Genomic DNA, 26,309 nt, shown 5'->3' on the forward strand with positions numbered 1-26,309 from the left:
CCAATCAGGTAATGCCACCCCCCCCCCCCCAACCTCAATGGGAATGGACCAGAGGTATGCAGAGGGATTCTGCCTTTTCCAGAACCTTTGGGAAGTGACTATGTCCATAACATCTTGGGAGAAGGCATCTTTCTGGTTCAAAAAGGCCATCTTTGGAGGCTTCGTAACAGAATTTTTGTGTATCTGGACATGTTCAACACCACTGTGTTTTTAGCCTTACTAAAAGGCACTTCAGGCTGTAAAAACAAAAACTCTTTAATAAACCTTGACTGGATATAAACTTTGTGGCCAGGCTGGCCTGTCTTTCCTGGCATGGATAATGATTTGCCACAAAATCATTCACTTAGAAGCATTTGTTGCCAATTAAAATGGGTAGAAATTGACCAATTATTTTCATTTTGAGAAAATACAACTTACAAACAATACTGATTGGCGTCCAGAATGTCTCTTCACATCTTTACACCCAATCTTTTCTTCAGCTCAATTTCTTTCAGTTTACTCCTCTCAAATTCTCCCAAATTCAACCTCTTAACTTTCCCAAAGCCCCAAACCTACCAATTCACCCCTACAACTTCCTTTTCCCTACTGGGCAGCTTGGAGCCTCCCCTAGAAGCAAACAATTTAACATTTCTCTATCAGTCAAGATGCACATTAGACCAAAGGTAGACTTGAGGACAGGAAGAGGGTAAAAGTTTTATTCTTTCTGCCTAGGACAGGCAAATATCTGGTCTCCAATCTGCCTTGAACACTTCAATGATATGAAAGCCAAGTTACTGCTACTAGATGAAATAAAAAATTTTTTTTTTGGCAAGGCAGTTGGGGTTAAGTGACTTGCCCAGGATCACACAGCTAGTGTCAAGTGTCTGAGGCCAGATTTGAACTCAGGTCCTCCCAACTCCAGGGCTAGTGCTCTATCCACTGCACCACCTAGCTGCCCCCTAATAAGCGATATTTTAAAAAAAAAGTAACTTGGAAACTCATTTAAGAGAAGTTTAAAGGCTCCATTACAATGAAGATATTGGGGATTCTTAAGGAATCCTTTCTATAATATTCTGAGAAATGTGCATTGCTATGTTATTATCCAGTATTTTTCAACTACATTCAACTCCATTTCTTGTAAAAACACACCATCCTTCCCCTCCACCCACCCTGGACTATAGAACAGTTTAAGAATCTTTCATGAGATCACAGACTCAACTCTGGGTCTCCGAACTTTCAAAAAATATTTTAAACTTGCTAATATAAGATACGGTTGTACCGGGAGCTATCATGGGACAGACCCCTAAATGACCAATTGTGAAATCCCTAATAGCAAACAAACTATGCTAGAATGCAATGAGCAAACAATTTTTTTTTCTTTTAAAAGAATCAGTAATGGAAAACTTAAGTGTATTTTTTTAGGCAAACTGAAAGTGTCACCAACTTGTTCTCTTTTTAATTAACAGTTTATTTAAACACAGTTCTCAAAACAGTCGAGTGAATCAGGCCTCCTTTGGTAAGCAAAAGATCTCAAAGTAGTTTTTGAAATTTAACAGGCAAAGTCTTCAGTTCACTCATCAAACTGCTGCCACGTTCCTTTCTCCCATCCTTTATGAAGCACCCATTTTTATTGGTGATCTAAAGCCAAAAAGTTAAAATTACAGTTGTGGTGGAAGGTCCCGTTACTCATTGGTAGCTAAAAGCTTGACATCCCCACCTCCAGAACAGCCCTGTGAGGGAGGCTGGCCTTCTTCAAGGCCTCCATTAGACTGGAACTATTGTCCTCACTTGCTATTTGCACAGATTACATAAAGGCTTGACAAACAACATTCAGACAAGCAGTAAGCAATTGCTGGATAGAAATACCTTTAGTTCTAATACTAGTAATACAGAGTTACACAGTATTATAATCGTAACACTCAGTTGTAGATATATTAAGTACGGTGCTCTCTAAATGGCAAGGTTGAAAAGGGCATCTGACTTTGTTTTCCACAGACTAATCTGGAAATTCAGTTTTCCTAAGCATTGATGTGGTGAAAAGAAAAGTCGAAATCAAACTGTTTATTGTTTTTTACCATTTGGAGGCATTTTACATAAATGTCAAATCTTCAGGTTACCCTGGATTCAGTAGAAAAACCTTTTAAATGAAGTTTTTGTACAATAGAAACTTCTCAGCAGTCAAAATTTAGACTGTAAAAAAATACATGCAAAACATACTTCTCTGAAAACACTTAACTTTGAACAAAGCACCAAACTACACAAATGCAGAATGAAAACAGCATTTCAACTCCACCAAAAGTAGTCTTCATAAAAGGTGTAAAAGTCACCTATTCACTAGGCACTGTTCACTTTTAAACATGAGACAATAAAAAAATATTGTCCACAAAACAAAATCCCATTTCAGAAATCCACCATCTTCATGCTTTAATAGCGACCTGCTCCAACACACACAAAGAAAGAGAAGTAAAAATATTAATAATGCTTTACACCTCATTAAATAAATCTAAACCCAGAACCCAGGCCCTTCCCCAAAAGTTCTGACTGACACTGTGTAACTTGGCCAAATTAATGTTTCTCAGATTTCGGACGAAATACACCAGATCTGAGATAATATGAGCTCTGCAGAGATGGTTGAGGATTGGGAAGACAATGTTTTGTCTTTTACAGCCAATGGCTGTATTGTTTTCCTTCGATTGCCTCAGTAACTCTCACCTGCCCCATGAGGGGCCTGGCGCATTCCCTGCCATCTCCCTAACCAGCACGTTACTTTTAAGGCAAAAATTGCAGGTAGTGTACAACTCTTGTGCTGAGAAACAATAGATGCTATTCAATTATACCCTAAAACTATGGGATTTTGGATATAACGGTTACTTAATGGATACTGAAATAAATGATAGTTGATAAATAGCACAGTGGCTTTCGAAGGCTTGGATTAGGAGACTTAAAAATTAAAACTAGCAAGAGGCAACCCTTTTTGATTTGGAAAAAGACAAGTTATCACATTGTTTACAGGGCGAAAACTGCTATGCTCAAATATCCTGAGATATTGAGGCAGGCCCGCCAGTCTTGGTGACTCAAAAGTCAATCAAACATTCTTTACTTACGAGGTGAATAAGATCGCGATCGAGACCGTGACCTGTAACCCCCACGACTGTAATACGGGGATGGCGATCGCCTCCTGGAAACAAATGGAAAGCGATTTAATCCTCCACACAAACCAGTTACCTAAATGAACCTGTGGGTATCCTTGGGCAATGACAGCTTATGGAACCAACCCAACTCTGGAGTGCTTCCAGTAAGCTTGCATTGCTCTCAATCCCAGGGCTCAGTTTAGGTTCAGAGCAGTGGGGCCCCCACCCTTTGGGGACATACAAAATTCGCTACTCCAAAGGTGAATTAACAGACTTACCCGAAGGGCTGAGTTTTTATAATGCCCCTGTCTAAACATGGTCCCAGTTGGAATCAAAAGTGGTCTAGATCCCAAAGAAGCTACCTGCCCGCTGGACCCTCGCAAGCAGACGGACACCCTTGCACCTCAATGACTCAGCAGCATGTCCAATTCTCCAAACAAAATAAGGGCCAAGGGCAGCATGGAGAGACACTATCTTTTAAACCATTCCCAAAGCAAGCCTTTGATCTAATCAGAGGTATATGTGGGAGTTGGGCGTGCTTAGGTATTTAAAATAACTCAAAAGAATCACAGCCAACTTGAATTTCAAAGGTGGTGTTTACCAGTCTACAGGGAAGTACAAAAGATGCACACGGGGCATGGGGAGGGGAAATGGAGATCAAGGCTCTGGAGTGCCACTTTTATCTATCCAATCAGTGAGTACCTTGTGATTTCACACCAAATTTTTAAAACCTTTTTTCAACATCTAGTTCACTCCTTGGCAAAGGCTGATAGATGTCCGATAACCCTAATATGGCACGTCTTTTCATTCAGCCTCGATACATATTCTTACAAAGTGTTTTCTAGCTTACAATTTGGCAAGATCAACATTGCGTGGAGAACCCCTTGGTCTGACCAAGCTTGGCTCCCGTGAGCCCTGCTGCAATACGAGACCTTTCCCAACACTAAGACCTCGCCTAGCATACCTGTAAATCTGATCCCTGTCTTGGGCAGCTCTCCACCCTCCTCCTCCTCCACCTCCTCCTCTGTAAAGACACAAGCAAAACACTTTTTTGCAGTTCGGTTTATTGAGTTATAAGTGTATTAGATGACATTAAACAACAAACACACAATCACACAATCACAGCACCGGATCTCAGCGGCCACCGAGTTCAACCAGGAGCCAAACAAGCCACCTCCTCTACCACCACCAGCCACCAGCCACATCAGCCTGGGCTTGACCTCCCGGGCACCCCCTCCCCTCCACTCTGGGCCAGCCCTCATTGTTTGCAAGGGATTCCTCAAATCATGCCTCAACGTGCCTCCTGGCCCAGTCCAGCCACTGCTCTTATACCAGGGCCAACGGACCGTCTAGTAACTTTTCCACATGACAAGCTCTTTAAAAACACTTGAAGACAGCAATCATGTCACCCCTAAGTCATATCTTTTCCATGCTACTTATGGCAAAGCATAAATTAAAGAAGCTGATCCCTCCTTCAAAATAGTTACAAATGCTGGAAAACAAAGAGTGCCCCCTGGTGGTATACAACTCAGTATAATCCCTTACAATTTCAAAGGAAATCATATTAAGCTAACAATACTCCTCAGATATTCAACAATGCCTTAAGGTGTTTATACGTAAACTGCTAACAATACAGCCCAACGCTCACCCTCCCAAACCAAGCCTCTGAAGTTGAGATTTGTCAATGATATGAGAAACCTTTAGAATGGAAATGTTTGCAAGATTCAGCCAGCTTCTAAAGCTCGACACTTAATGTGTATAAAAGAGGGGTGTGTGTGTAGTGTGTACACACTCATGCACAAATGCAGCCGCACAGCTACCTAATATCATCGACTACAGAACAACATGGGGCTCCTGGACTCTTCAGGGCTGAAGTCAGGACCAGTTAACCCCCTGTTCCCCCTTTCACTTTCTCTCCCCAACCCCAATCCCTTTATTTCAATCTTGGTCTTGGAAGAATTCTTTCCATTTGAATTCTTCCAAGATCCTCATTTAAAAAGCTCATTATGAAAAAATGTTTCTTTTTCAAAGTGGGAGGTTTGATTGTCCACCGAGCACATGTAGTAGGTGCTGTTTTCTGTCAAGGGCTTTCTGAGGGAGGACTCTCAGATGAATAGACCAGGAAGGCTAGAATATAGTCCATGGCGAGTTAAGGGCTTCTGCCCTACTCTATTGACTAATGGACTTAAACAGTCCCATTGTGCATTCTAAGGACTCAGTTCTACCTGCCCATTTATATTTTCTGGTGTTTTTAAATTCACATGTTCCTTGGCAGAGTTAACGTGGTGTTTAAAACAGATTATTAAAAAATTTTAAAGTTTGTGCCACAATGTACCTACTTATTCATGGGGTGCTCTGCCCTTCACTTCCTATGTGTTGTCCGAAGGCTACATCACAGGAAATCTGAATACCTGTGCCAAGTTTAATCTCAATAGATATACTACCTTGCAATCTATATGAAATCTGTGGTCCTAGGTTTCTTAAAACAGAACAGAACTTATCTAATAAAGGCAGCACAGTTTAACTTGAGTGTAAGCAAATTAAATGACTACAAAATTGTGAAAGTTCCTGGAACCTGGGAAAAGTACAGTTAAGATTTCAAATACTATGAAAACTGTTTACACCAAATTAACTTTGCTAGAATGATTTTTAAATGAACAAGCAAGTCTACCCAACAATCATTATAGATAAAGCAAAGGTTGTAAGCCTCCCTGGCTACCACATAGATTTGGAATAGCTCCCAAACAACCTGAACTTCTTACCTGTAGGATCTGCTGTAATAGTCACGATCATCATAGCCTCGATCGTAGCCACGATCATAGTAATCACGACGGCGGGAACTGCCACTACACATAACACAAAACCAAAAGTTAAGCTCCAGGTGGTTTTTTATATATATATGTATACACACACATATATATGTATGTGTGTGTGTATATATATATATATGTATATATGTATATATGAAAAAAGGCCTCTATGCTTCATACCTGGCTGAGCCTGCAACAAAGATAAACACATTTTATCAGAGCAAAACCTTTTATAAAAACTGTAGCAAACTAATCTGGAAGATTCACTTTCAAAGGGAAGGGAGAAAGGGTTCTTTTCAAACTATGGGTTTATCACTTGTTCAGTTGTTTTGGGGTTTTCTTGGCAAAGATGAAGTGGTTTAGTCATTTCCTTCTCCAGCTCATTTTACAGATGAGGAAACGGGTAAATAGGGTTACGTGACTTGCCCAGGATCACAAACTAGTTAAGGGTCTGAGGCCTCATTTGAACTCAGGTTTCCCCCAGTTTAACTTCAATTCCTGGCAAAACTTGAGAACTATTAAAGAAGGGACAGCTCACTGTGTATTTAGGAAAGGAAATGTTGTTAAATCCCTTGATTGATTGAGCCCAGCTTCATTAAGAATAAATCATGCCTGACTTCATTTTTTGACAGAGCAGAAAACTGAGGAATGTCATCCCCTTATGAAGGAGGTAGCAGTAGTAATGAGGCTGTGGCTGCACATAGAACACTTGCAGTGCAAACCCATCCACCCACCCACATCCACGTTTCAACAAGAAGTGAAGTTACCTGACACATGTCCAATAGCTAGCACGTGTCAGTCAGGCTCACTTGAAGCCCACATCTTCCTGCCAGTCCTCATCCATTCAGGTACTGTCCATCTCACTAAAAGCCAACCACCACCCTCCCAACCTTTAATAAACTTGCCTAGAACTTCATTCCAAGTGGTTCTTATATCCTCAAATTGACTGTGCTTAATTAACCAACTTCTATTTAGTCTGAATGTAGGTCATGATAGAAAAAAAAAATCACCAAAATTTATCTTGAATACAGAACCCGAATATGGCCTATGATCTATAACCCACAGTATGAACATCATTTAATTATAACCTAGACTACAACTTGCAACAATTCCTCTTCAGCTTGTAACTACGTATTTAAAATTTTTTGGCAGAGAAAGACATTACATTTAGGAGTACTGTCTTTACAATGGGACCCATGTAGTAAGCCAGGCTATGGCATTTCCTATGCTGTCCAGCCTTCTAGTACCCACACTTCCTTATCCCTCCCGATTGCTTGTTAAAAGGCACCTAGTAGGGAAGATACATGTGGCTAAGTTGACTCATTTTAATAATGGACATATGAATCCTTGTAAAAGGTTTCACAAGAGGTAAAAACGACGGCCACCGATCTACATAGCATTAAAGGGTTTACAACAGGCCTATAACCCCAAGTAAGCTGTGCTGCTTCTCACTAAAAATAGGAACGCAGTTAACAGGTCATTTTTCTGGAGGACATCCTTCAGCCATCTGAATACAGACCAGAGACCATCAAGGATGCCAAGAGAGATTAAGTTGGTACATTAAAGGACAGCCTCATTTGTAAGAACCTCAATAATCAAGTGGCCAGAGGCACGCGGGCTGACAGTAGCAGGAGATACAGAAGAGCTGCCACCTGAAAGCTTAATTTAAGACTTAAATCTGGCCTTAGATGTTGCTTTGTGCACTGACAGGCCCTGGGGAGAAGAGTACAGACAGCAGGCATCCATGCATCTAGAACCCTAAGCCCAGAGGTATATCTGAGAGCAAACCAGAATTCTTCATTCCCCAGCACAAGTTTCTGGATAGTGCACCAAGAATCACTTACTAAGTAGGCCTTCCCATGTAGATTCCAGGGGTTGGGGTGTGGGGTCTTTTAGTTATAGAAAAATCCACTCGGATCCTCCGCCCATCAAGTTCCATTCCATTGGCACGCTCTTTAGCCTTCAAAACGCAAACAAGGGAAGTAATTCGTTAGAGGAGGGGGACCTGAACCCAGGTTCTTTGATACACTGAGCTGAACCCTGGCCCAAGCTCCTTCTGAGGGCAGCCTTCATAAACATCAAACGGGACCACTGTAGAGAATGGTTTTTTAATGGCAAAACACTAGTGAGGTGTGAGTAATTAGGATTATCATTCTTTCTTTTAGATCTGGACCTGTGTTTTCATTAATGGAGGAATTCCCAACGTGGAAAACTATCACACAACTGCAGATGTGACAGAATTGCTTGGGGTTGTTGAGGTGGCCTGATGTGGTTCAAAGGCCAGCAGAGAATGAGAAAGACCTTGGTTCAAATACTGCCTCTGACATAATTCTTATGAACCCGGCTATTATGGTTAGTAATACAATTAGTAATACTGATCACAGCTCACTTTTACACATTACTAGAGAGGTTACAAAAATGCTCAGTGTCTTGTCCAAGGTCATACAACTAGCAACTGGGAAAGCTAAAACCTCAACCCTGGAGAGGCAGCATGATACATACCAACTTATTAAGGAACAGATAAATTACAAGAACCTGGTAAATAATGCATCAAAGTATGGGGGTGACAATTTCCTTATGGGTCCCAGTATCTGCATTGATACCATTAGCATTTAGATGGCAAGTGAGGAGGTATCATATAGACCACAGTCCCTCCCAGGGCCAAGCAGAAGAGTCAAGGAGGCTGCCTCCTGCTCACGGGTTAAAAAATATTCCACTACAATCCAAATGACCTCAACTCTGTACATACATACGTGCATGTACATTCCCCACCAGGGCGTAGGAAACCCATTTCCAAACGTTCTTTTCATTACAACACAACCCTTGGTCCACCTCAAACCACACCCATAGTAGAAAGTGCTCTTCCTGCTCAAGACTATCCCATCTTCCAAATCTCATTTCCTGGAACCATAAGCAATAACCCTAATCTGCTTCTTCATGAAAGGACACGAAAAAACCCCATGCCCTGACAGCCTTCTCAGTCAAACCCCTGGCAGGTCTGGGAATGGAAGGACTTATGCCCACTGAATGAAAAATAAACTTGAGTCACCATGAGGCATTAAGTCAGGGGTGGGGAACCTGCAGCCTCAAGGATGCATGTGGACCTCTAGTTCCTCAAGTGCAGCCTTTTGACTGACCCCAAAAGTCACAAAACAAATCCCCTTACTAAAAAAATTTGTTCTGTAAAACTTGGACCCAGTCAAAAGGCCACACCCAAGGACCTAGAAGCTGTAGGTTCCCCACCCCTGCCTTAAGGGGTTCCTAAATCTTCCCAAGAATCCTGGCCATCTTTATATTTATATATGACCAAAATGAGGCTAATAAAGCTACTAATATGGTTTTAAAAAATTCACCTGGCATCCCACAAGTTGTGAAATCTAGACTTAGTTCTAAGAGCCTGATGCTTTGGTTAGCTTTGAGTACCGTCTGATGTGTGTTGCGTTAGATTGCTGCCACGAAGACACCAAATGGGGTTGTTTTACCAAACTGAACTGAGTTTGCCTACAGAAAATGCTACAACCGATGGTTAGGTTTGAAAGCAATCTGCAAAAGCCTACTTCCTAAGTTTAAAAAAAAATATGTTCTTATAATAAATGTGCTCCAGAGCCCACTTTGGGACTTCAATTTGTAAAATGGTGGTGGCCACTCTTGATTCATTTTTAATGGCTTTCAAATGTGTGCTTTCCTTCTCATCCTTTGACCAAATCTGAGGTTTATTTTCATTTAGTTTCATTTTTGAAAACTATTGCTGCCTTCAGGGAATCCCAATTGTTGCTAACATCCCCCCCTTCCCCAATATCCTGCTGTGATTCTATGAAGTACCCAAAGATCGCCCCCAGTTCTAGGTGTGCGTTCCCCCTTACCTCCTTGGCATCATCCACATTCTCAAAGTAGACAAAGGCAAACCCCCGGGAGCGCCGGGACTGCTGGTCATATACAATGGACACATCTGCAATTGGGCCGTATTTGGAAAATACTTCTCTGAGATCCCTCTCCGTGGTGTACAGACTCAATCCAAACACCCCGAGACAGCAATTGGGATCAGGATTGGCCTGTAATTAAAAATAAGAGGGCTTAAAAACAGCCTTGAAAAGATTCAAGTCACTTAAAGAAAAGTATAAATGAACAACAACATAAGAAGGAAGGTCTCAGTTCTTTTAACAGAGCTGTTAACTGGGAAGACTGGTGCTAAAGCCCTTCTCGGTTTTAAGAATTTGGTCCCAAACATAACATGCCAGTTTAAGGAGGCAACAAATAACAATTGCTATCATCATTAATACTAATCAGTTACATAATCACTGAATGATTAATATCATTAGTAAGATGAGAACTTTTAGCGTACTTGGATGGTTGAAGATTATGGAATGAAGATGGAATAATTATGTGCTTGTGTGAAATGTCACCAGATGCTTGTGTTCTCAAAGCAAAGAACATGAGCTTCGGGGGAATGCCTGCTGTCAAGTGGCATCTCAATCTATTACACATACCAAACTAGCTTGCTTTTAGCAGACTGCAGCACAGCAAAAACGATGGATGTCAAAATTACAGACCGGAGCGTACATTCCGTACAGTAAGATCAGCATGCACTGAGCCTTTACCAACGTGTACTTAAAAATCACTCTATGTTCCTAGAAAATGTTCAATATTTGCTGAATACTCCAAAGCACCAATACCTGACCATATCATAACCTAAAACCATACCGATGACCACCAAGAAACCAAAGACAAGTTCGTAATTTGCCAAACATGAAATGTTCCCTACTTCTGGTACCAATCCAATGGTCTATGGACCAATGTCAAATGACTACTCACAAACACAAATTAGTGGGAAAAATAACCCAACACCAAGACACCAAGAGCAGCTGCCAAACGCAATTTCAGGCAGCCTAGATCTGAACAATGAAACTGGTGAGTTTTTCTTACTCGATTCCCCACGTGACGCCTACGGGTAGACATTGGAGAGTGACTGTGGCTATGTCGCCTTCGGTAATCTCGACTGTATGACCTGCTTCGGGACCGTCTGTGGGAGCGGGAGCGAGAACGTGATCTAGTATAATGCCTTCGAGAACTTCTTCGGGATCTCGATCTACAGGACAAAGTATTTGTGGTTATGATCATTTGGATCCATGTCCATACCTGCCTTCCCCTTCCCCCACAGCTGCTGTCTCTGTGGAGCTAGTCTTGGAAGGGGATAGAACAAAGCCAAATAATTCACAACAGGAGAAATACAAAGCACCACGTGAAATACAGGAGAAACAGTGTCTAAGATAGATGGGAGGGTCAGGGAGGGAGACGATCAGTGAGATAGATTTGTAGCAGGCAGTAAGACCTTCGAAGGGCTTGGGGCAAGAGACCTGATGATACCCAATGCAGGAAGGATTTTCTGGCAATGACGTACAAGGACTGCAGACAGCAGTGAGTAAACCCTAGGAAGGAGAGTTAGGAGGCAATTTTAATAAATGTCTCGTAGACATGTAGCAGTGAGGGTCTGTACGGGTGAAGTAGTAACAGAGATACTAGGGAGGCAGTACAGAGACAGCAGGAGTCAAAAAAGACGGGTAGGATTAGCAATGCAGCATCAGGGAACATTGGGAGATCTTAAGGGGTCAGCAGGGTCAAATGCCAGTGACGCAAAGGTGGTCACTAGTTGCCAATGAATAGTTACGGTAGGGGGCACAGAAGAACAGATTCCAAGGGGGTGAGAAAACAAACACCTGAAGGATGCCCGATTTTTTAAATTTAGAGGTGAACAGGATGAGATACAGCTTTTAAGGGTCAAATGCTTTTTAAAAATGTAGGCAAAAGGAAAGGAAGCTTAGAGGCTACTGAGTCAGACCCCTTTCTTTTTAGGAAGAAGACTGAGGCTTGGAGGTTCTGTGACTTGTCCAAGGTCACAAAGGTAGTGCCAGAGCAAGGATTTGAGCCCAGGGTGTTCTACTTATCTACTATGACACACTGTCTCTAAAAGCAGAGACTGAAGATACATACAGGAGAGGAGATGACTGACTAGCTTGAGTAAGGGAACACAAAAGGCCTATTTGGGGGGAAGGAGCACAGACTGATACTGAAAAGCTTTGTCACCAGTGATAGAGAAGCCTAGGCAAAATTTGGGGTGTAAGGAGCAAGGAACATGCTTCGAAGCCATTTCTGGATGAAGCCAGCTTTCTGAAGAGCAGCTAGTACCCAATGAAGTTATAAAAGCACAAAATCATTTTCTTTCTCTGAGACTCAGCAGCCTCCGCCCCAGCTCCCAGCTTCCCTTCTAGAAACCCCTCCAAACTCAGGGCTCACTTACCGAGACTCAGACCTGGACCTCGACTTGGATCTGGAGCGCCGGGAATCTTCCTTGGAACGTGACCTTGCAGGGGTGTGCCTCGCGGATTTTCCAGATCCATGGGCACTCCCACTTCTGGAAGCGGAACGGGATTCCTAAGTGCAGATTTGTCAAGTTTAATTTGTGCCCTTTCTTGGCCATCACAATCTAAACAACTTGCAGTGAAACAGTGTGGCAGACTGACCCCCTTGCCCTTCCAAAGAGGTTACACAAACACCTGTTCAGTGGATAACTAAAGGCTGTTCTGAAATCATCTATCCAACGTTAATGTTTTCCATCTGGGGTGAGTGCATTATTCCATCAACCCCGTTCTGTTTCACCCGGATGCAACTGTGACCAGACCTATCTACGCCTTCCACTGGAAGGGGCACTGAAAGGGGTGGAGGGAAGAGAATCAAAGCAAAAGAATAATATGCAAAACCAAAAGATTTTTTTTTTTTTTTTAAAAAAGAAAAAGGTTTTTGGGCAGAGTTTCCCAGATAGGGCCCAGGTCGAATCAAGGAAAGGAAGGAGGACTTGTGTGCCCCATCAACTCTGCAAGTCAAAACAATCTGTGGGTAGACTGGTTTGGGGCAGAAAATCTGTGAAACTTGGAATTTTTTGCTCTCCTTTATTTCTCAGAGGAAACAGTGAGAAACTTCAACCACATCTAAGAAATTAAAGGGGACAATACAATCCCCTCCAACTGTCAGAAAGAAAGACTGGCACATCCCTCAAAGGCAGACTGCAATGGCTCCAAGAGAGAAGCCCACTCTGATGGAGCTGATCAGGGTTGGCGATAGGCCTGGCACCAGGTATGGTGGCAATGTTAAAGATCCAAATGAATGAGGTAAACGACAGGCAAGCCTGTTACCAAAGGCAGCAGAGCAGACAACCCAAAGGCACTGGGGATGGAGTTTTACTTCAAGAGGAAAGGGTAACAGCCTATAGACCAATGAGCCCCTCTGCCAACGTGGAGATGACCAAGAAAGAAGTGAAACGGGAGCACAGTCAGGGCCAGATGGAAGTTGTGGCAGATGAACCAGAATAAGCCAGCCCATCCTCTAATCAGAACCTGGAGTGGAGCAAATAGACAAAGATGAGACGAGGGGGTCCACAGAACGAATTCTATAACCAGCGAGGAGCTACCAACTTAATAAGCTGTAGTGTCTGAGAACAAGACTAATAGCTCAGTGAAGATCTTTTTGCTAAGACACAAACTCATGGGGTGATTCCTACTAGGTTAACTGAGACCAGAGGAAGCTAGGTCATAGCAGACTGAACAGGGAAAAGCCTAGTACATTCATATCCTCTACGGTGGCAAGATAGCTACTAGAGCTGGAAGAAATTTAGGAATCACAGTTCCCTGGCCCACTGAAAAAACAGGGAAACCCAGAGATGAATCAAGATCATAAAGGAGTAAGCAGGAGATTCAAACCCAGGTCTTCTAACTCCCAACCCAGTCTACCACCCTCAAGGATGGGATAGCTGTCCATGGACAAAGTTCAGCTGGCATTTTTGCAATAAAGAAATCTGACCCTCTGGGACATGGACAAGAGAAGGAAGGGTGAAACCCTTCAATGGCACAGGCACAACAGAGGGAACCATAGAACAGCCCTCCCTAACAATACTGGGAGTCTAGCCATTTCTTGGGTTCCCAGAAGTAGAAGGTTGTTTTAAGAAGTTAAAAGGTATGAGGACACAATTTAAAAGAGAAACAACCTACTGACGATTACGGTCCAGAGTACTCTGGACTAAAACTTTAGTCTTTAGTTGCCTGCCTACTCTGGGGGAGGCTTTACTTAAAGTAAGGAAAAACGGAGATAAATGGAAGATTTCTTCTCCTAAAATCAATATAGGCTTTCATTTATAATGTTTTCAAAATGCTTACTTCACAAGTATGATGAGCATCTAAGTAATATTAATCCCATTTTACAGATAAACGCTTAAGGGATCTGCCCATGGTCACACCAAGTTGAACCTGCATTTTCCATTATATGACATTAGCCTCTAAAAAGCCATGTTTGGAATAAGAAAACCAAGAGAAAAAGTACCACCGGAGAAAAAAGATAGTATAATATCTAATTAAGAGAAAAATACATAACTATTCAACTCCTATTTTGCTTTCAATTGGAAATGTTGACCAGAAGGGAATCAAAGCCCAAGATTTTACCATATACCTACCCATCCACACCCCCATCTGAAATGTGCCATGTCTATTTAGGCTCCTATACAAAAAGTTAACTTCTAAGCTCGAAGAGAGGACTTTAGAGATGATTAATTATCTGAGTCCAGGGCTTCATCTACTTTGTGGTGTCCTGTACCCCTCTGGTGGTCAGTCTGGTGAAACCTAGGGAGCCCTTTAAGAGTTTTCAGATTCATAAAATACACAGGATTACATATAGGAAGCCAACCACAATGCAATAGTTATACAAACAATAACAAGTTCAGAGAACCTCTTTCTTAGTTCAATCTCATATTTCGTAAGGAAATCAAGACCAAAAGAGATTAAGTTAGGCATGTAATCTTGTTCAGGTATCAGGTATGTTTCTAGCATGCCACACTGGCCTTTCCCTCTGGTAATTAGGGAAGGAAAAGAACTGAAAACCAAAGGCCCTTATAAAAATGATCACGCAGCACTCCCAGATGAGCAGACATCCTGACCTGCATTTAGTGGGGGGAGAAGTATTTTCTTAAAATGGACCAATAAACTTGATGTTGATCCCTAGTAAGATCTGAGAATGGAATTAGGACTCTAAGAAATCTGGATGCAAGTCCCAGTTACAACCTAAATCCAACCCCGCTCCTCTTCAGTTCTTTTGAGAAATGAGGGAACAGACTGAATGATGTTTAAGGTCCCTTTCTAAATAGTATTCCATAGGTCTGGTTGAACCAACCTCATTCTCATTTTTCGCTAGATATTGCTATGGATAAGAGCACTTCTTGATTTTGCGAGGCTTCTGGAAAAAAAACAAAACAAAACTCTCCTAATATTCTGGTGCACTATGCCAAATGTAGGCAGATGGAAGTGATCTGCAGCTGAACAACTACAGCAAAAAATAACAAACCTACAGCAAGGGGGTATCCAGATCCTCAAGGTGTCTGTGAACTTGGATTGAGGGAAAAAAATTACTTTTTCCTCCACTAGCCACTAAGTTAAATCTTGCATTTCCTTTAATGATTTAAAAATATAATTCTTAGAAAGGGTTAGTAGGTTTCACCAGACTGCCAAAGATCAAGAACCCCTGTCCTATGGAGCTGACACCTAGAAGTTAGCCTAGTGACCTCCAGCTTTGGCTCTGTTATATATTTCTATCAATGCCTTGGATAGACATAGAAAGCAAATCCAGCAAGTGGAAACATCAGAACAACATGGCAGGACGTGATGAAATTGAGTAGGGGACAAACGAAGAATCCCACACTTTGCCAAACGCCAATGCCGGCAGTGCACGTTAAAGAGACCTGGGGCTTCAAAAGACTAAAAGCTCAGGGCATCCAAGAACTCCAGACTTTTGGAAGTACACAGCCAAGCTCAAGGAAGGTGACAGGAATCCCAGTATTGGCTGTGCTGATTAAACCTCTTCTGCAGGTCGACTGGCGTACCATTATAAGAAATGACAACCAACCAAGGTTAGCCAAGTACAATGGAGCCCAGAAACCCCAAGAGGAATGGCCCAGCGTGCCTTTTGCAAAATTTTTGCTTTGCAAAAATAGGAAGCATTTGATTTGATTACTGAATGACCAGGGATATGTGATCTGGAAAAGCTATTTCAGAGGGGCCAAGGAGACCTTTCAGAGTAGGACTAATGGAACGTGTCCAAAATAGGGAAGGGGATGAGGCAGGGTGAGTTTACTGTCACTAAGTATAGTATTTAAGCAGAGATAACTAATAATCATCTATCAGGGATGCTATAAACAAGTTTCTTTTGTTGGAAAATTGAATCAACATTTATGTCTTAGCGTTAAAAAGGATTGATGTTCTGTCTAGGGCCACTTCTGAAGACAAGAGCCTGCCACACAAGATAGCAGCTTCACGGAATCCCATGTTCTGCCAGACCGATTCACTTCCTACAGAGACCAAGAGATTAGAAGGGAACTCAGGGCTGGGATGAGAAGCAAGAATAAGTGAAGATGTTTCAGCCATGGGAATGTCCAAGGTAAGTTTCCCATTAGGACACCTGCTCCCTCCAAAATGAAACCTTCCCTAAGTTTAGGAGTAGCAAGGCCTGCCATATCAAAATTCCCTATACCTATCGAGACTTGGCTCTATGAGGTTTTTGAAACTGAATTCAAGGCTATTGGTATTTATAGAATCTGTTATCTGAAGGAAATTTACTATGCCAAAGGAAGTCATCAGAAAGCAAAGCAGAACGATGGGACCAGTCAGGTCCTGTGCGCTTCCTCTTTGTTGTCCATTTAATACTAAATGGAGGAAACAGGAACCTGGACACTGCAATAAATAACTTGAGGAAACTGCCAGTGCCCTCTATTAAGGATGTAAGCTCTGCAGAAGTATAGAGAATTACCAGAGGCCAAAAAGTCCACACCACAGGCCTGAGCTTTGAGGCAATAAATGAAAACACTAGAAAACAAAGGAACTTCTAAGGATGATGTAAACACCTCTCCAATAACATCTGAGATATAAGGATCCAACTGAGGAGACATAAGAGGGAAGAGAAGAGCTTTTCTGATACAGAAAGGACACTTGTCATCTTAAGAAATGAAGCTGAGGAACTCAAATCATGGGAAGAAATGCTATTAAATCACTCAGCATTTTCAAAACCTCAATGATTTAAATGATTTATCTAACAAAGGCCCGTGAGAACAGATTAAATACTGGATGGGCTGAGGACAGGAAATCTAACAAGGGAAGAATGGAAAAGAGCTACGGATTTCCTTCAGCCTTTCACTACTGAAAAAATCTGGGATGCACTCAATCATGCCTGGGCCTAAACCCTCAAAAAAAAAAAAAAAAAAAAAAGGCGGGGGGCAGGGAGGGAAAGAATAAAGAGAAAGATTCTGATCGAGTCATTAGACATCCAGAGGTAATACGGTTCATCTGGCAATAGCAACAAAAACAACTGTAGAGGTCTTAACGAAGCTTCTTAAATTGAGGTTGGGTGAAAGGATACCCAGTGGGCCTCTTGTCTAAGGGAGCAATCCCAAGGGCATTCTCCAAATTGAACACGAACAGAAAGGATGTGACGTCTAGGAAAAGAAGCCTTTCCTCAGAAGACACAAAAAGGTATGGCATGTTAAAGTGAGAGATTTCACTGATACCAAGAAAGTACAAGTTTGTATCTGCCTCTAAGGGCAAAGGTTCTTGGAATGGATCCAAATTAATGGAAAATGAGAACCAAGAAATAATTATGTTCTAGTTAAGGTCACACAGAAGTGTCCTGGGAAGAGCTGCACATGTTGCCATTTTAAAACCCTACAGGGAAAAATCTTACTACCATTCCACCCCCACAGAGGAGTAAAGTACAAGGAATCTGAAATTGATACAAGGTTTAAGTTCTAAGCCTAGCAAGCTTGGTCAGAGAGCCTGACTCCAACTCCTACAGCCAGGAATATACTCATACTAATACAGTTTGAAATAGCTTTTCTGGGGAAAGCAGAGCAACCCTGGCGAAGTTCACAATAAAGATGCCAGGCACCACACTGCCCCCCCAAATCCACATAACCTCATTCTAAAGTGGCAAAATCCTAAAAACAAAAAATATCCCCAGTACAAGAGATGCTGGATGGGATAACTATTCCCAGCTTCCAGCAACCCCCAGACTTTTCTTTGTTATCAGTTCCATAATGAATGATGATCTACTAGATTGTATGGATTATAGATTAATTCCCATTACTAAATCAGAGCTATAGCTAATAACCTAATAGAGCAGATCTGCCCAAGTTGCTGCTAAAGTCACATACTGGGGACTGGCATGGACTAAGTCCCAGTGGGCCAGGATCCTAAAGTTCTCATTTCCCCCACAGGGGCCTATACAAACATACTATTCTCCAACCTCTTTGAAGCACTAAGTAAATTTACTGAATGCAATGAGAGGATTGGTGATGATGCATATGGGTAACAATCATTTTTAAACTAGATATAGACATTTTAGGGACAGGTTAATTTAATGTAAAATCTAGCCTAGAAGGTACAGATCACAGAATAAGCTAAGAAATCAAATACTTAGGTCACACAGCAAAGAGTAGAAAATAACACCAATCCAGGAGAAAGGCCGTACACTGAAGAGAAGTCCCCTAAACAAAACGTGTTCTTGGGACCAGTATTGTATTACTGTACATTTACACCCCTTGTCTCACCTTAAAGAGACAGACTAACAATAAACCACGTTAAGTTAGCCACGGCCTTCCGAATGCCAGATCGGTGAGCAATTGAAATCCTTTCTTTCATGGAGTAGCCTTAATGTGAGACCTTACACAGCCACAACTGATCATGAAATAGATATCAGGACATATAAATGCATGCAATATAGGGAGAGATACCCCAATGCTTTCCTCCTCAGGATTTGTAAGTCCTGAGAAGGAAAAAACCCCAAAAGTGATCCCTGGCAATAGGCCACAGAGAACGTTTAGGGACAAGTGCCTAGCTGGGGTCCTATTTGTCCAGGGACAATTTTTTACTTCGTTCAGAAAATACAGAAACACTGAAAAACTCCAAACCCCTAGGCATGAGCCATGAATTTAAGAAATTTGCCATGCCATGAAGTGTATGTCCCTGGAACCAAAATTGTTTTAGCTTTTTTTTTTTTTTTTTTTTTTTAAAAGAATTACTAAGGGCTGATGCAGGTTTTTTAGAGGCTGTTGGGGGGAAAGTAAAGTAAAAATGGAGAGCTACGTGAATTTCTCAGGGAAAACAATCCCCCTGCCCTTCCCAAGAGGGTAGGAAACCACCCGTTGGGTAGGCACCCTGATAAGGGTGTACAGTGGCTGCAATCTCCTATGGAGAGTAACAAGTTAATGGTTCTTTGTTCTACTTAATTGAAGTTTTAACCTTCTGACTGCTGCAACCCACACTTCAAAAATAGGGTTTTTAGGTAGATTTCCTCAGATGATTTGGGGCAAAGTATGGGGATAAGGAAGAGCTGGGGAAACCCATATGCTGCACCAGCCAAGCCAATTTGTGGCTGGATACGAGATCAGATCAAACATCTGTACTCTGTAAAATTTATCATTGAAGGTGATGGTGGGATGACTAAGGCTAAGTTCTTGTCTACTTGTGTATTCCCTGGTCCCTTCCTCACTAAGGGTCGAGGATGATAGTGAGGATGAATAGGGAATTTTCAAGGAGGTTGTACTCTGTTATTCAGGTGTAGTGACTATACACAGGAGATAGACTTAAGAAATTTCAAAGAGAACTGTGCATGATATTCAGAAATCAGGTCTGTAAAGGGTGATGCTAATACTGTTTGGTTGATAAGATAAAAGCAATTTGGAAAGACAAGAAAGTAATGAGACCACCAAAATACTGATGCAAAGAAATACAACAGATCATAAGGAGCAAAAGGGTGCTTATTCTTACTTAATGAAAATTTTGGTGGTTTTCCTACAACTCAACTTTGGCTAAAACTAAAAAGAAAAATAAAACTCCACAGAGTTTGGGCTTTAAAAGTGCCCAAGTATGGTGGTAGCAGCAATTACCTTCCCCACTCCTGAAGTCCCAGAGCCTGGGGACTCTTGGGTCTGGGGAAGGGAAAATGTGGGGTCAATAGCAGGAGAGGGGTGGGGGGAACAAAGCCCCTTCCTGGCCTGGGTATTCCACTAGCAGTAGTACCAGAGCTCACACCTTCATCATTGGTCAGGGCAGCTGGCATTAAAACTGCCCTATCAAAAATGCTCCCCCTGGTGGAGGCAGGCTAGCCCCTGCTCGGCCTCTCCCTGGGCCGCAGACCACGCATGCACGCTTAGCAGAATATACACAGGGACACAGAAACAGACTAGTGAGTACTTAGCGTAGTGCTTTCTCATTCCAGATTACTTCTTAGCTTAACTTCACTTTTATTTCTTTTCTTCATTCTTCCGTTTCAAATTCTGACTTCTTTCATCTTCCCCACTTCACACAAACTGCTCAATATTCTATAAGTGGGACTTCTGGTCTGATAATTAGCATGCATTCTTTTTTTTTCAAATTTCAGCTTCACTTATTCCTGAGCTTCAAATAATTCTCATTTATAAAACTTGTCAAATGGCGACTTCCGCATTTTCCTTCTTCAACATTAACCTTAATAGAAAAAGAACAGGATGAAGAATATTTTAAAACTCCAGGATAAAATCTAGTGCCAAAACTGAAACTAGAAAAAAAAGTCTTTTTTGGTTTGGACTTTTAAGAACTAGAATATGCAGTTCAAAAAAACTGACACATCAGGTTTTCAGCTGCTTCTCGAAATGTCAATTTGCGGTCTGTACTGCTGATATAGTTACTTATCCCTGTATTGATCATGAAGTACACAACTGAACATTTGCTGTTCATTAACATTTGAAGCCCTAGTAAGTTGACCCAGTGAGAAATTGAGATATCAATAATGAAAATGCTCAAATGTCAAAAGGCCACATTAAGCACAGTCTCTAGTCAAAGTGACATTCTGAATACAAAAATGCAGAAACAAAAAGTCTAATTCATTTGTACATCTAACAACAACCATTCAGGGTTTAAGTAATTCACATTTATCATGTCTCAACTATTTAATACTCACTTAAATTTATACATTTTTGCACTGCATATTTAAGGACTTCAGTTAAAGGAATCAAATTATATCACTGGCATCTGAAAAAAGTGGGATATTACTGTTTAATCCACCCTTGAAAAGGTCTCTAATTTTAATTTTGTTAGCTAACTTCATCATTAAAAATCCGTTCCCAAAACAAAAACATCCAATGGTCTGATCAATTACACTTCATGTTCTGTTAGAATTGATAGTAATTACAGAACTAAAAATAGCCAAGGCAGGGTTGGGGGGAGGGGGGATGACACCTAAAGACTGTTTTGCATCAACCATCTACGTGAACAGCCATAAAGAATAGAGCAAACCTGAATCCAACAGTAGTTATTATTTCAAAAAATTTATTCTAAAGATTAAAACAACAAAAAACCCCCAACAGTTTCAAAGAAACCTAAATGGACATTTTTCCTTAAGCATCTAATATTAAGATATTTTTAAAAGGCACTGAATATACAAAAGTGGAAAATTACTCAAACTAAATTGGCAATCATGGAGGAAAAAAAGGTTATTTCTCAAATTTAGGTGAATCAACTATGACTCAGTAAAGTATTATTAATGTACTCTCTGGAGTACTGAACTGTAACTTAACACAGCATCACCAAATGATGCCAACATCATGGAAACAGTGCAATCTTAGCATTCAGTGAGTTAAAAGACAAATGAGCTATAAAGGTCTTATTAATGTGCCATGTCATCTAAAGTTCATCTGAAAAAATATTATCTACACTATTTTCAGAAAAACCTGTAATTTATTCTTGCACCAAGGCAATGAAATAATGCCATCACACACAGTCATGTTTCACAGATTAAGACACAAGCAATAAAAATATTTCTGCACTTAAAAATTGAGTTTCAAAATTCCCTCAACTCAGTTTATGGCATTTTAGTTTCAGTCTAAGATAACTTTATGGCTTTATTTATGGGTCAGCTTCACCTTTTACAAAAAAAGTTGAATACAAGTTGTTGTTTTAGAAGAGCTGACAGCAAAATGGGGAAGGTCTCTCATTTGCACAATTCCAACCATAATCATGGAATCAGAAGGCCCAAGCGCGTTTCCTCGTTGGTTCCTAACTGATGGAGCAAGCAGAGAGGTGGATAAAGGATTGGGAATGCAAGTTTTCTGGACGATACTTCACCCACCTCTACCTACAGTACTGGTACCTGTTCAACTTATGACACCTCAAATCGTAGTTTTTATGGTCTATACTAGCTGCTTATCCCCAACTCCATATAAGTAACTGTAGCAATTTATGACAAGTTGATTGTAGTCTCATAGTCTATCCTGCTTATTGTTCATTTCCTTCATAACTAAGAAACATATCTTGCAGGGTCAGTAGTTTAAGTCCATGCCACTAATAATTTTTAAAAAGGAAAAATTTATTGCCACAGACGGCTTTTTTTTGAGCCACTGGCACGCTCAAGTCCACAAAGCTAAATAGTCATTACGCAATTTAAAACTGATTTTCAAGTGGGTAAAGAAGGAACAATGAACGGTTATAGTAATATCAAGCTGTCCTAAGATCGAAATCTTAAAACAACTGGTTCTCTGTAAATAGCACTGATATTCTCTTGGCGCTCCCCCAGACAGAAGACCCTCAAAAGCTAAGCTCTTCCACCCAAGTCCTTCTGCGATGTCCCATTGTGCATGGTGGTCCTGATGGCTACGCTAGCAGAGCAATAGCTCTGGCAAGGTCCTACCAAGCTGGAAAGGCTTCCGATGAAGGGAAAAGAGGCTAACTAGACTGGCTACGAATCCATCAATTGTTGGGCCATAGCAATTCATTGAAGACCATCTGCTCAGTAGTTGAATGGTTTCATTCAGTCAGTGCAGGGAGTAACCACCCCAGCTATATTGCCAGATCCTTGTAAATATGGAAGTAAATAAAGACTGAGCCAACAAACTAACCCAACAGTCACAAGCAGAGATGCTGTTTTTGTGACCCTGCTTGCCAAAAAACTCCCCAAACCCATCCTGGAAACTGGCACAGTATCACAAACTTTACATGTATATTCTTAAAGCATCCAACATTTCCCAGAAATAGCAACCACTCCTTATATAAACCTTCTACAGAACTACCACATTGTAACATAAGTGCCCACATTAATGCAGAAGTTACTGTAACCTTACACTACAAATACACTGAAGCTAAATTGCTAAAACTGCAATAATCAGAAAATGATACTCCATGTTATATATACTGAATGTAAAGCAACATATTTTGAGGAACCAATTTTGCCACAGTAAAGAGAAGGTTAATTACAAAGAGTTTTTAATGTGCAAATTGCAGAGAACAAGCTATGACAAAATGAATAATGCCAAACCCACATCAAGATGATCTACAGACAGGGCAGATAAAAAGATTTATACCAAATTTCCTAAATACCACAATTCTGTCACCAAAATTTAAAAGGGTGACATAAAATTATGTTTTATTTCATTAAAAGGATAAGAATCAAGTTTTCATGCAAAGTCTTTGCAAATACAGCTCTGTTCTCTTCATTAAGCAATCTCACTCAGACTGAGGAACACCTGTCTCCCTCTCTGTCCAAATGGGCATAGTGAGATATCTGGAGTAGGCAGCAAGGTGAGTGTCATGAAATGTACCCACTCTAAGGCCTTCCCTTCCATCTTCGACAAAGACAGCAGACAGTTACTTACCTTGTCATTTGTCATTTTCACTTATTTCAGTTAAAACTGTCAGACTTCATTTCCAGACTGAGAGACCAGAAGCATTATCACTGGTTGTCCAGGTTCTTTATGGTGGGTCTGGGTTTTTTTTTTTTTTTTTTTTTAAAAGAAACTTATTTCAACCAGGAAGTTCCTTCAGCACTATATTACTTGCAGTTATTTAATAATCTATCCGGAATTGTGGTGTCAGGCATCAGAAAAATGACCACAACACCATTTCCTATTTGGCTGACATTTTTTAAAAACTTTTGTACAATATCCTTAAAAACAGGGGTGAAGTGCTATGCTTTGAGAATAGAAACTGCTCGAACTAGAGAATTGTTAGTGTTGGAAAAGAAGACCCAAAGGTGAAAGTTTAACATTAAAAAGCCTGGAGAAAAGAGTGGTGAAATGTATTTGAAGGGTTATTACAATGGGATAACATTTCTAGCAGCAATAAAGCAAGAAGAAGGGAGCTTTCAATCTTCTACATTTGATTCATCCTGAGGAAGAATTCTAAGGCTAGAAATCCTATTATTTTGTGCAGGGCCAACTTCATCTGCACTACCTGGTGGTCTTCTGGTGGCAATCTGGGGCAGAGAAATGGAGAGCAGCCAGGACCTTGGCTAGATAGCTGCCCACAACCACTGGCTTGGCCCAAGCAGATCCTCTGCTGCCACATTTCCTGTAGTTTCTGGCTTCTTTAGGTTTAGTATTCACCTGCAGCTGGCCTACAGGCACAGAAACTAGAGTAGTAAGCAATGCTCAACTGGTAAGAAGAGCAGACAGTGACCCCAGTGACCATATCACTATGGGGGCCATTTTAAGGCTCCTCCTTCCCTCAAATTCACTGTCTGCATCAAGTCTGCCCAGCTCTTTTGTCCCTGCCAATCCTTTCCCTGTATCTTCATTCCTATTTCCTCCCAACTTTCCAACCAATAGCTTAACATAGGCACTCATTTTTTCTCCCCAAAAATCTTGCTAAGTTTTTCGGTGAAAGGGCCAAACTAGTTTAACTGGTTAAGACACCTTAAAAGAAATGAATCAAAGCTTACATACCTTGTCAAGTTCAAGAAAGAAAATAAAAACAACATAAATATTAACTAAAGAATAGTGGGTAAGTAATATGGGCTATCAAAAAAGGAGGGGGAACTTTGGAAAATATCAATAAGCAAACCTTTTAATAAAAGAACCATAAGCCATTCAATTAACGTCAATCTAAAAAACAAAACAAAAACAAACACCACCACCCCCACAACCTGACCAATTTGACTCACCAAAATAAGTTCAGAGAGGATTCAAAAGAAAAAGTATTTAGTGAAGAAATAAGTTTTGGAAGGACTAAGTCTTTTTTTCCCCCATCCAAGGGAGAAACATTTTCAAGTACATGCATAGCCAGCCTAATATTAACTGGTTCTGTGAAGACTTAAAAGGTGGAGAGTTCCATCCATAACAGTGGACATTACACTGCCTGACACAGGGCTTTAACACAGCAGCAGAATTAGGGAAAAGGGTGCATCTGTCTACGGTGCAGCAGTATTTGGTCATCGCACAGGAATCATATTGTTTGGGGCCCAACCGAGAAGCAGTGTACCCTAAATCATGCTATGAAAACACTCCACTGGATGGTTCTAACCCGGGGTTGAGGTCAGATACTACACGCCCTTTCCTTTCCTTGGGGTAGTAATCTCAGGAGCCCATTTTTGCTTTAAAGACAGTGGTTTTGTATTGGTTTTTCAGGCTTTTGAGAAGATGCTAAATGAATTAACTTTGAGGCTAGGAAGAAAGTCTTCTGCAGCTAAGTAGCTTCCTACTTTTCTTGGTCCTCTATGGCAAGTGACTACCAAATTCAATCATCTTTTTGCTACTTTGCGTTTAAAATCTCTTGGTATTTCATGAGGTGGGAACTCAGTAACTATCTTTAAGTTTAGTAGTAGTTTTTAAACAGTTCCCTAGGAACATAAAGAGTTACCAAGCTTCCTTTGGGAATCCGATGCCCTAGACAATCTATTTGTGTTCTAACACTATCCACCTATTTCAGGGCTTGCCACATTCCCATGAATAGACTAAATGAGGGGAGTGGGGTAGAGCTAAAATTTACTCCAGATATCTGGAGACAAAAGTAAGTGCTCTCAGTGTCTTCACAGGTCCTCAGGATTGATCACTGGCTCTTAGGATCAGAGTTGCAAGGGACAGACCTTTCTTTAGGTGTCTTGTTGTCAGTCTTAAACCCCTTGTTTTACAGTTGAATAGACAGCCTCAGAGAGACCAACTTCTCAACTCACACAGGCCCAACCAGAGAGGAAAGTGAACCTCAGTCCTTCAGATCCAGGACTTTCCTCTCAAAATGACTTCTGAAAAGGCAGTCTATATAGAATTTTATTCCACTTCAGACTCCAGCAAAGAACTTAATTTAACACTAGAAGGACCAGAATTTAAGAATACCCTTAAGGCCCAAGGCCCATTAAGAGGCACAGTGCATTTTTATCCTTAAGGCAAAGAAAAATGCATAGGATGAAAATTTTGATATCAAAGTAAAATTATTATAAAATGCAATGCTTCAATTGACATGCCCAGTCTTACTAATGTAAACACACACTGTATGACTAGCTATATTCTGTTAGGCTGCTATACTTAGTGTTGTTTTCTCCCCACCTGGCCTTTGATCACCAG

At 41.0% G+C, this 26,309-nt stretch overlaps 1 protein-coding gene across 2 annotated transcripts in view; it reads right to left on the reverse strand.

The window, feature by feature from the left end:
• Positions 1-1,407: 1,407 nt before the first annotated feature.
• Positions 1,408-26,309, reverse strand: part of TRA2B (transformer 2 beta homolog) — a 28,084-nt gene continuing 3,182 nt past the window's right edge. The window contains exons 2-9 of one of the 2 annotated variants that reach the window (XM_027875383.1): positions 12,216-12,349; positions 10,844-11,006; positions 9,784-9,972; positions 7,765-7,880; positions 5,873-5,956; positions 4,075-4,134; positions 3,084-3,157; positions 1,408-2,414 (exon numbers count right to left, since the gene is read on the reverse strand). In XM_027875383.1, coding sequence (XP_027731184.1) covers positions 2,404-2,414; positions 3,084-3,157; positions 4,075-4,134; positions 5,873-5,956; positions 7,765-7,880; positions 9,784-9,972; positions 10,844-11,006; positions 12,216-12,349 — 831 coding nt within the window. In that variant the 3' untranslated portion in view covers positions 1,408-2,403. Of the gene's footprint in view, positions 2,415-3,075; positions 3,158-4,074; positions 4,135-5,872; positions 5,957-7,764; positions 7,881-9,783; positions 9,973-10,843; positions 11,007-12,215; positions 12,350-26,309 lie in introns of those variants that run through there. The other variant, XM_027875384.1, reaches the window with a different exon arrangement.

This window comes from Vombatus ursinus, unplaced genomic scaffold, assembly GCF_900497805.2.
Source record: "Vombatus ursinus unplaced genomic scaffold, bare-nosed wombat genome assembly UNPS02014808.1, whole genome shotgun sequence".
In the NCBI taxonomy this organism is placed as follows: domain Eukaryota; kingdom Metazoa; phylum Chordata; class Mammalia; order Diprotodontia; family Vombatidae; genus Vombatus; species Vombatus ursinus.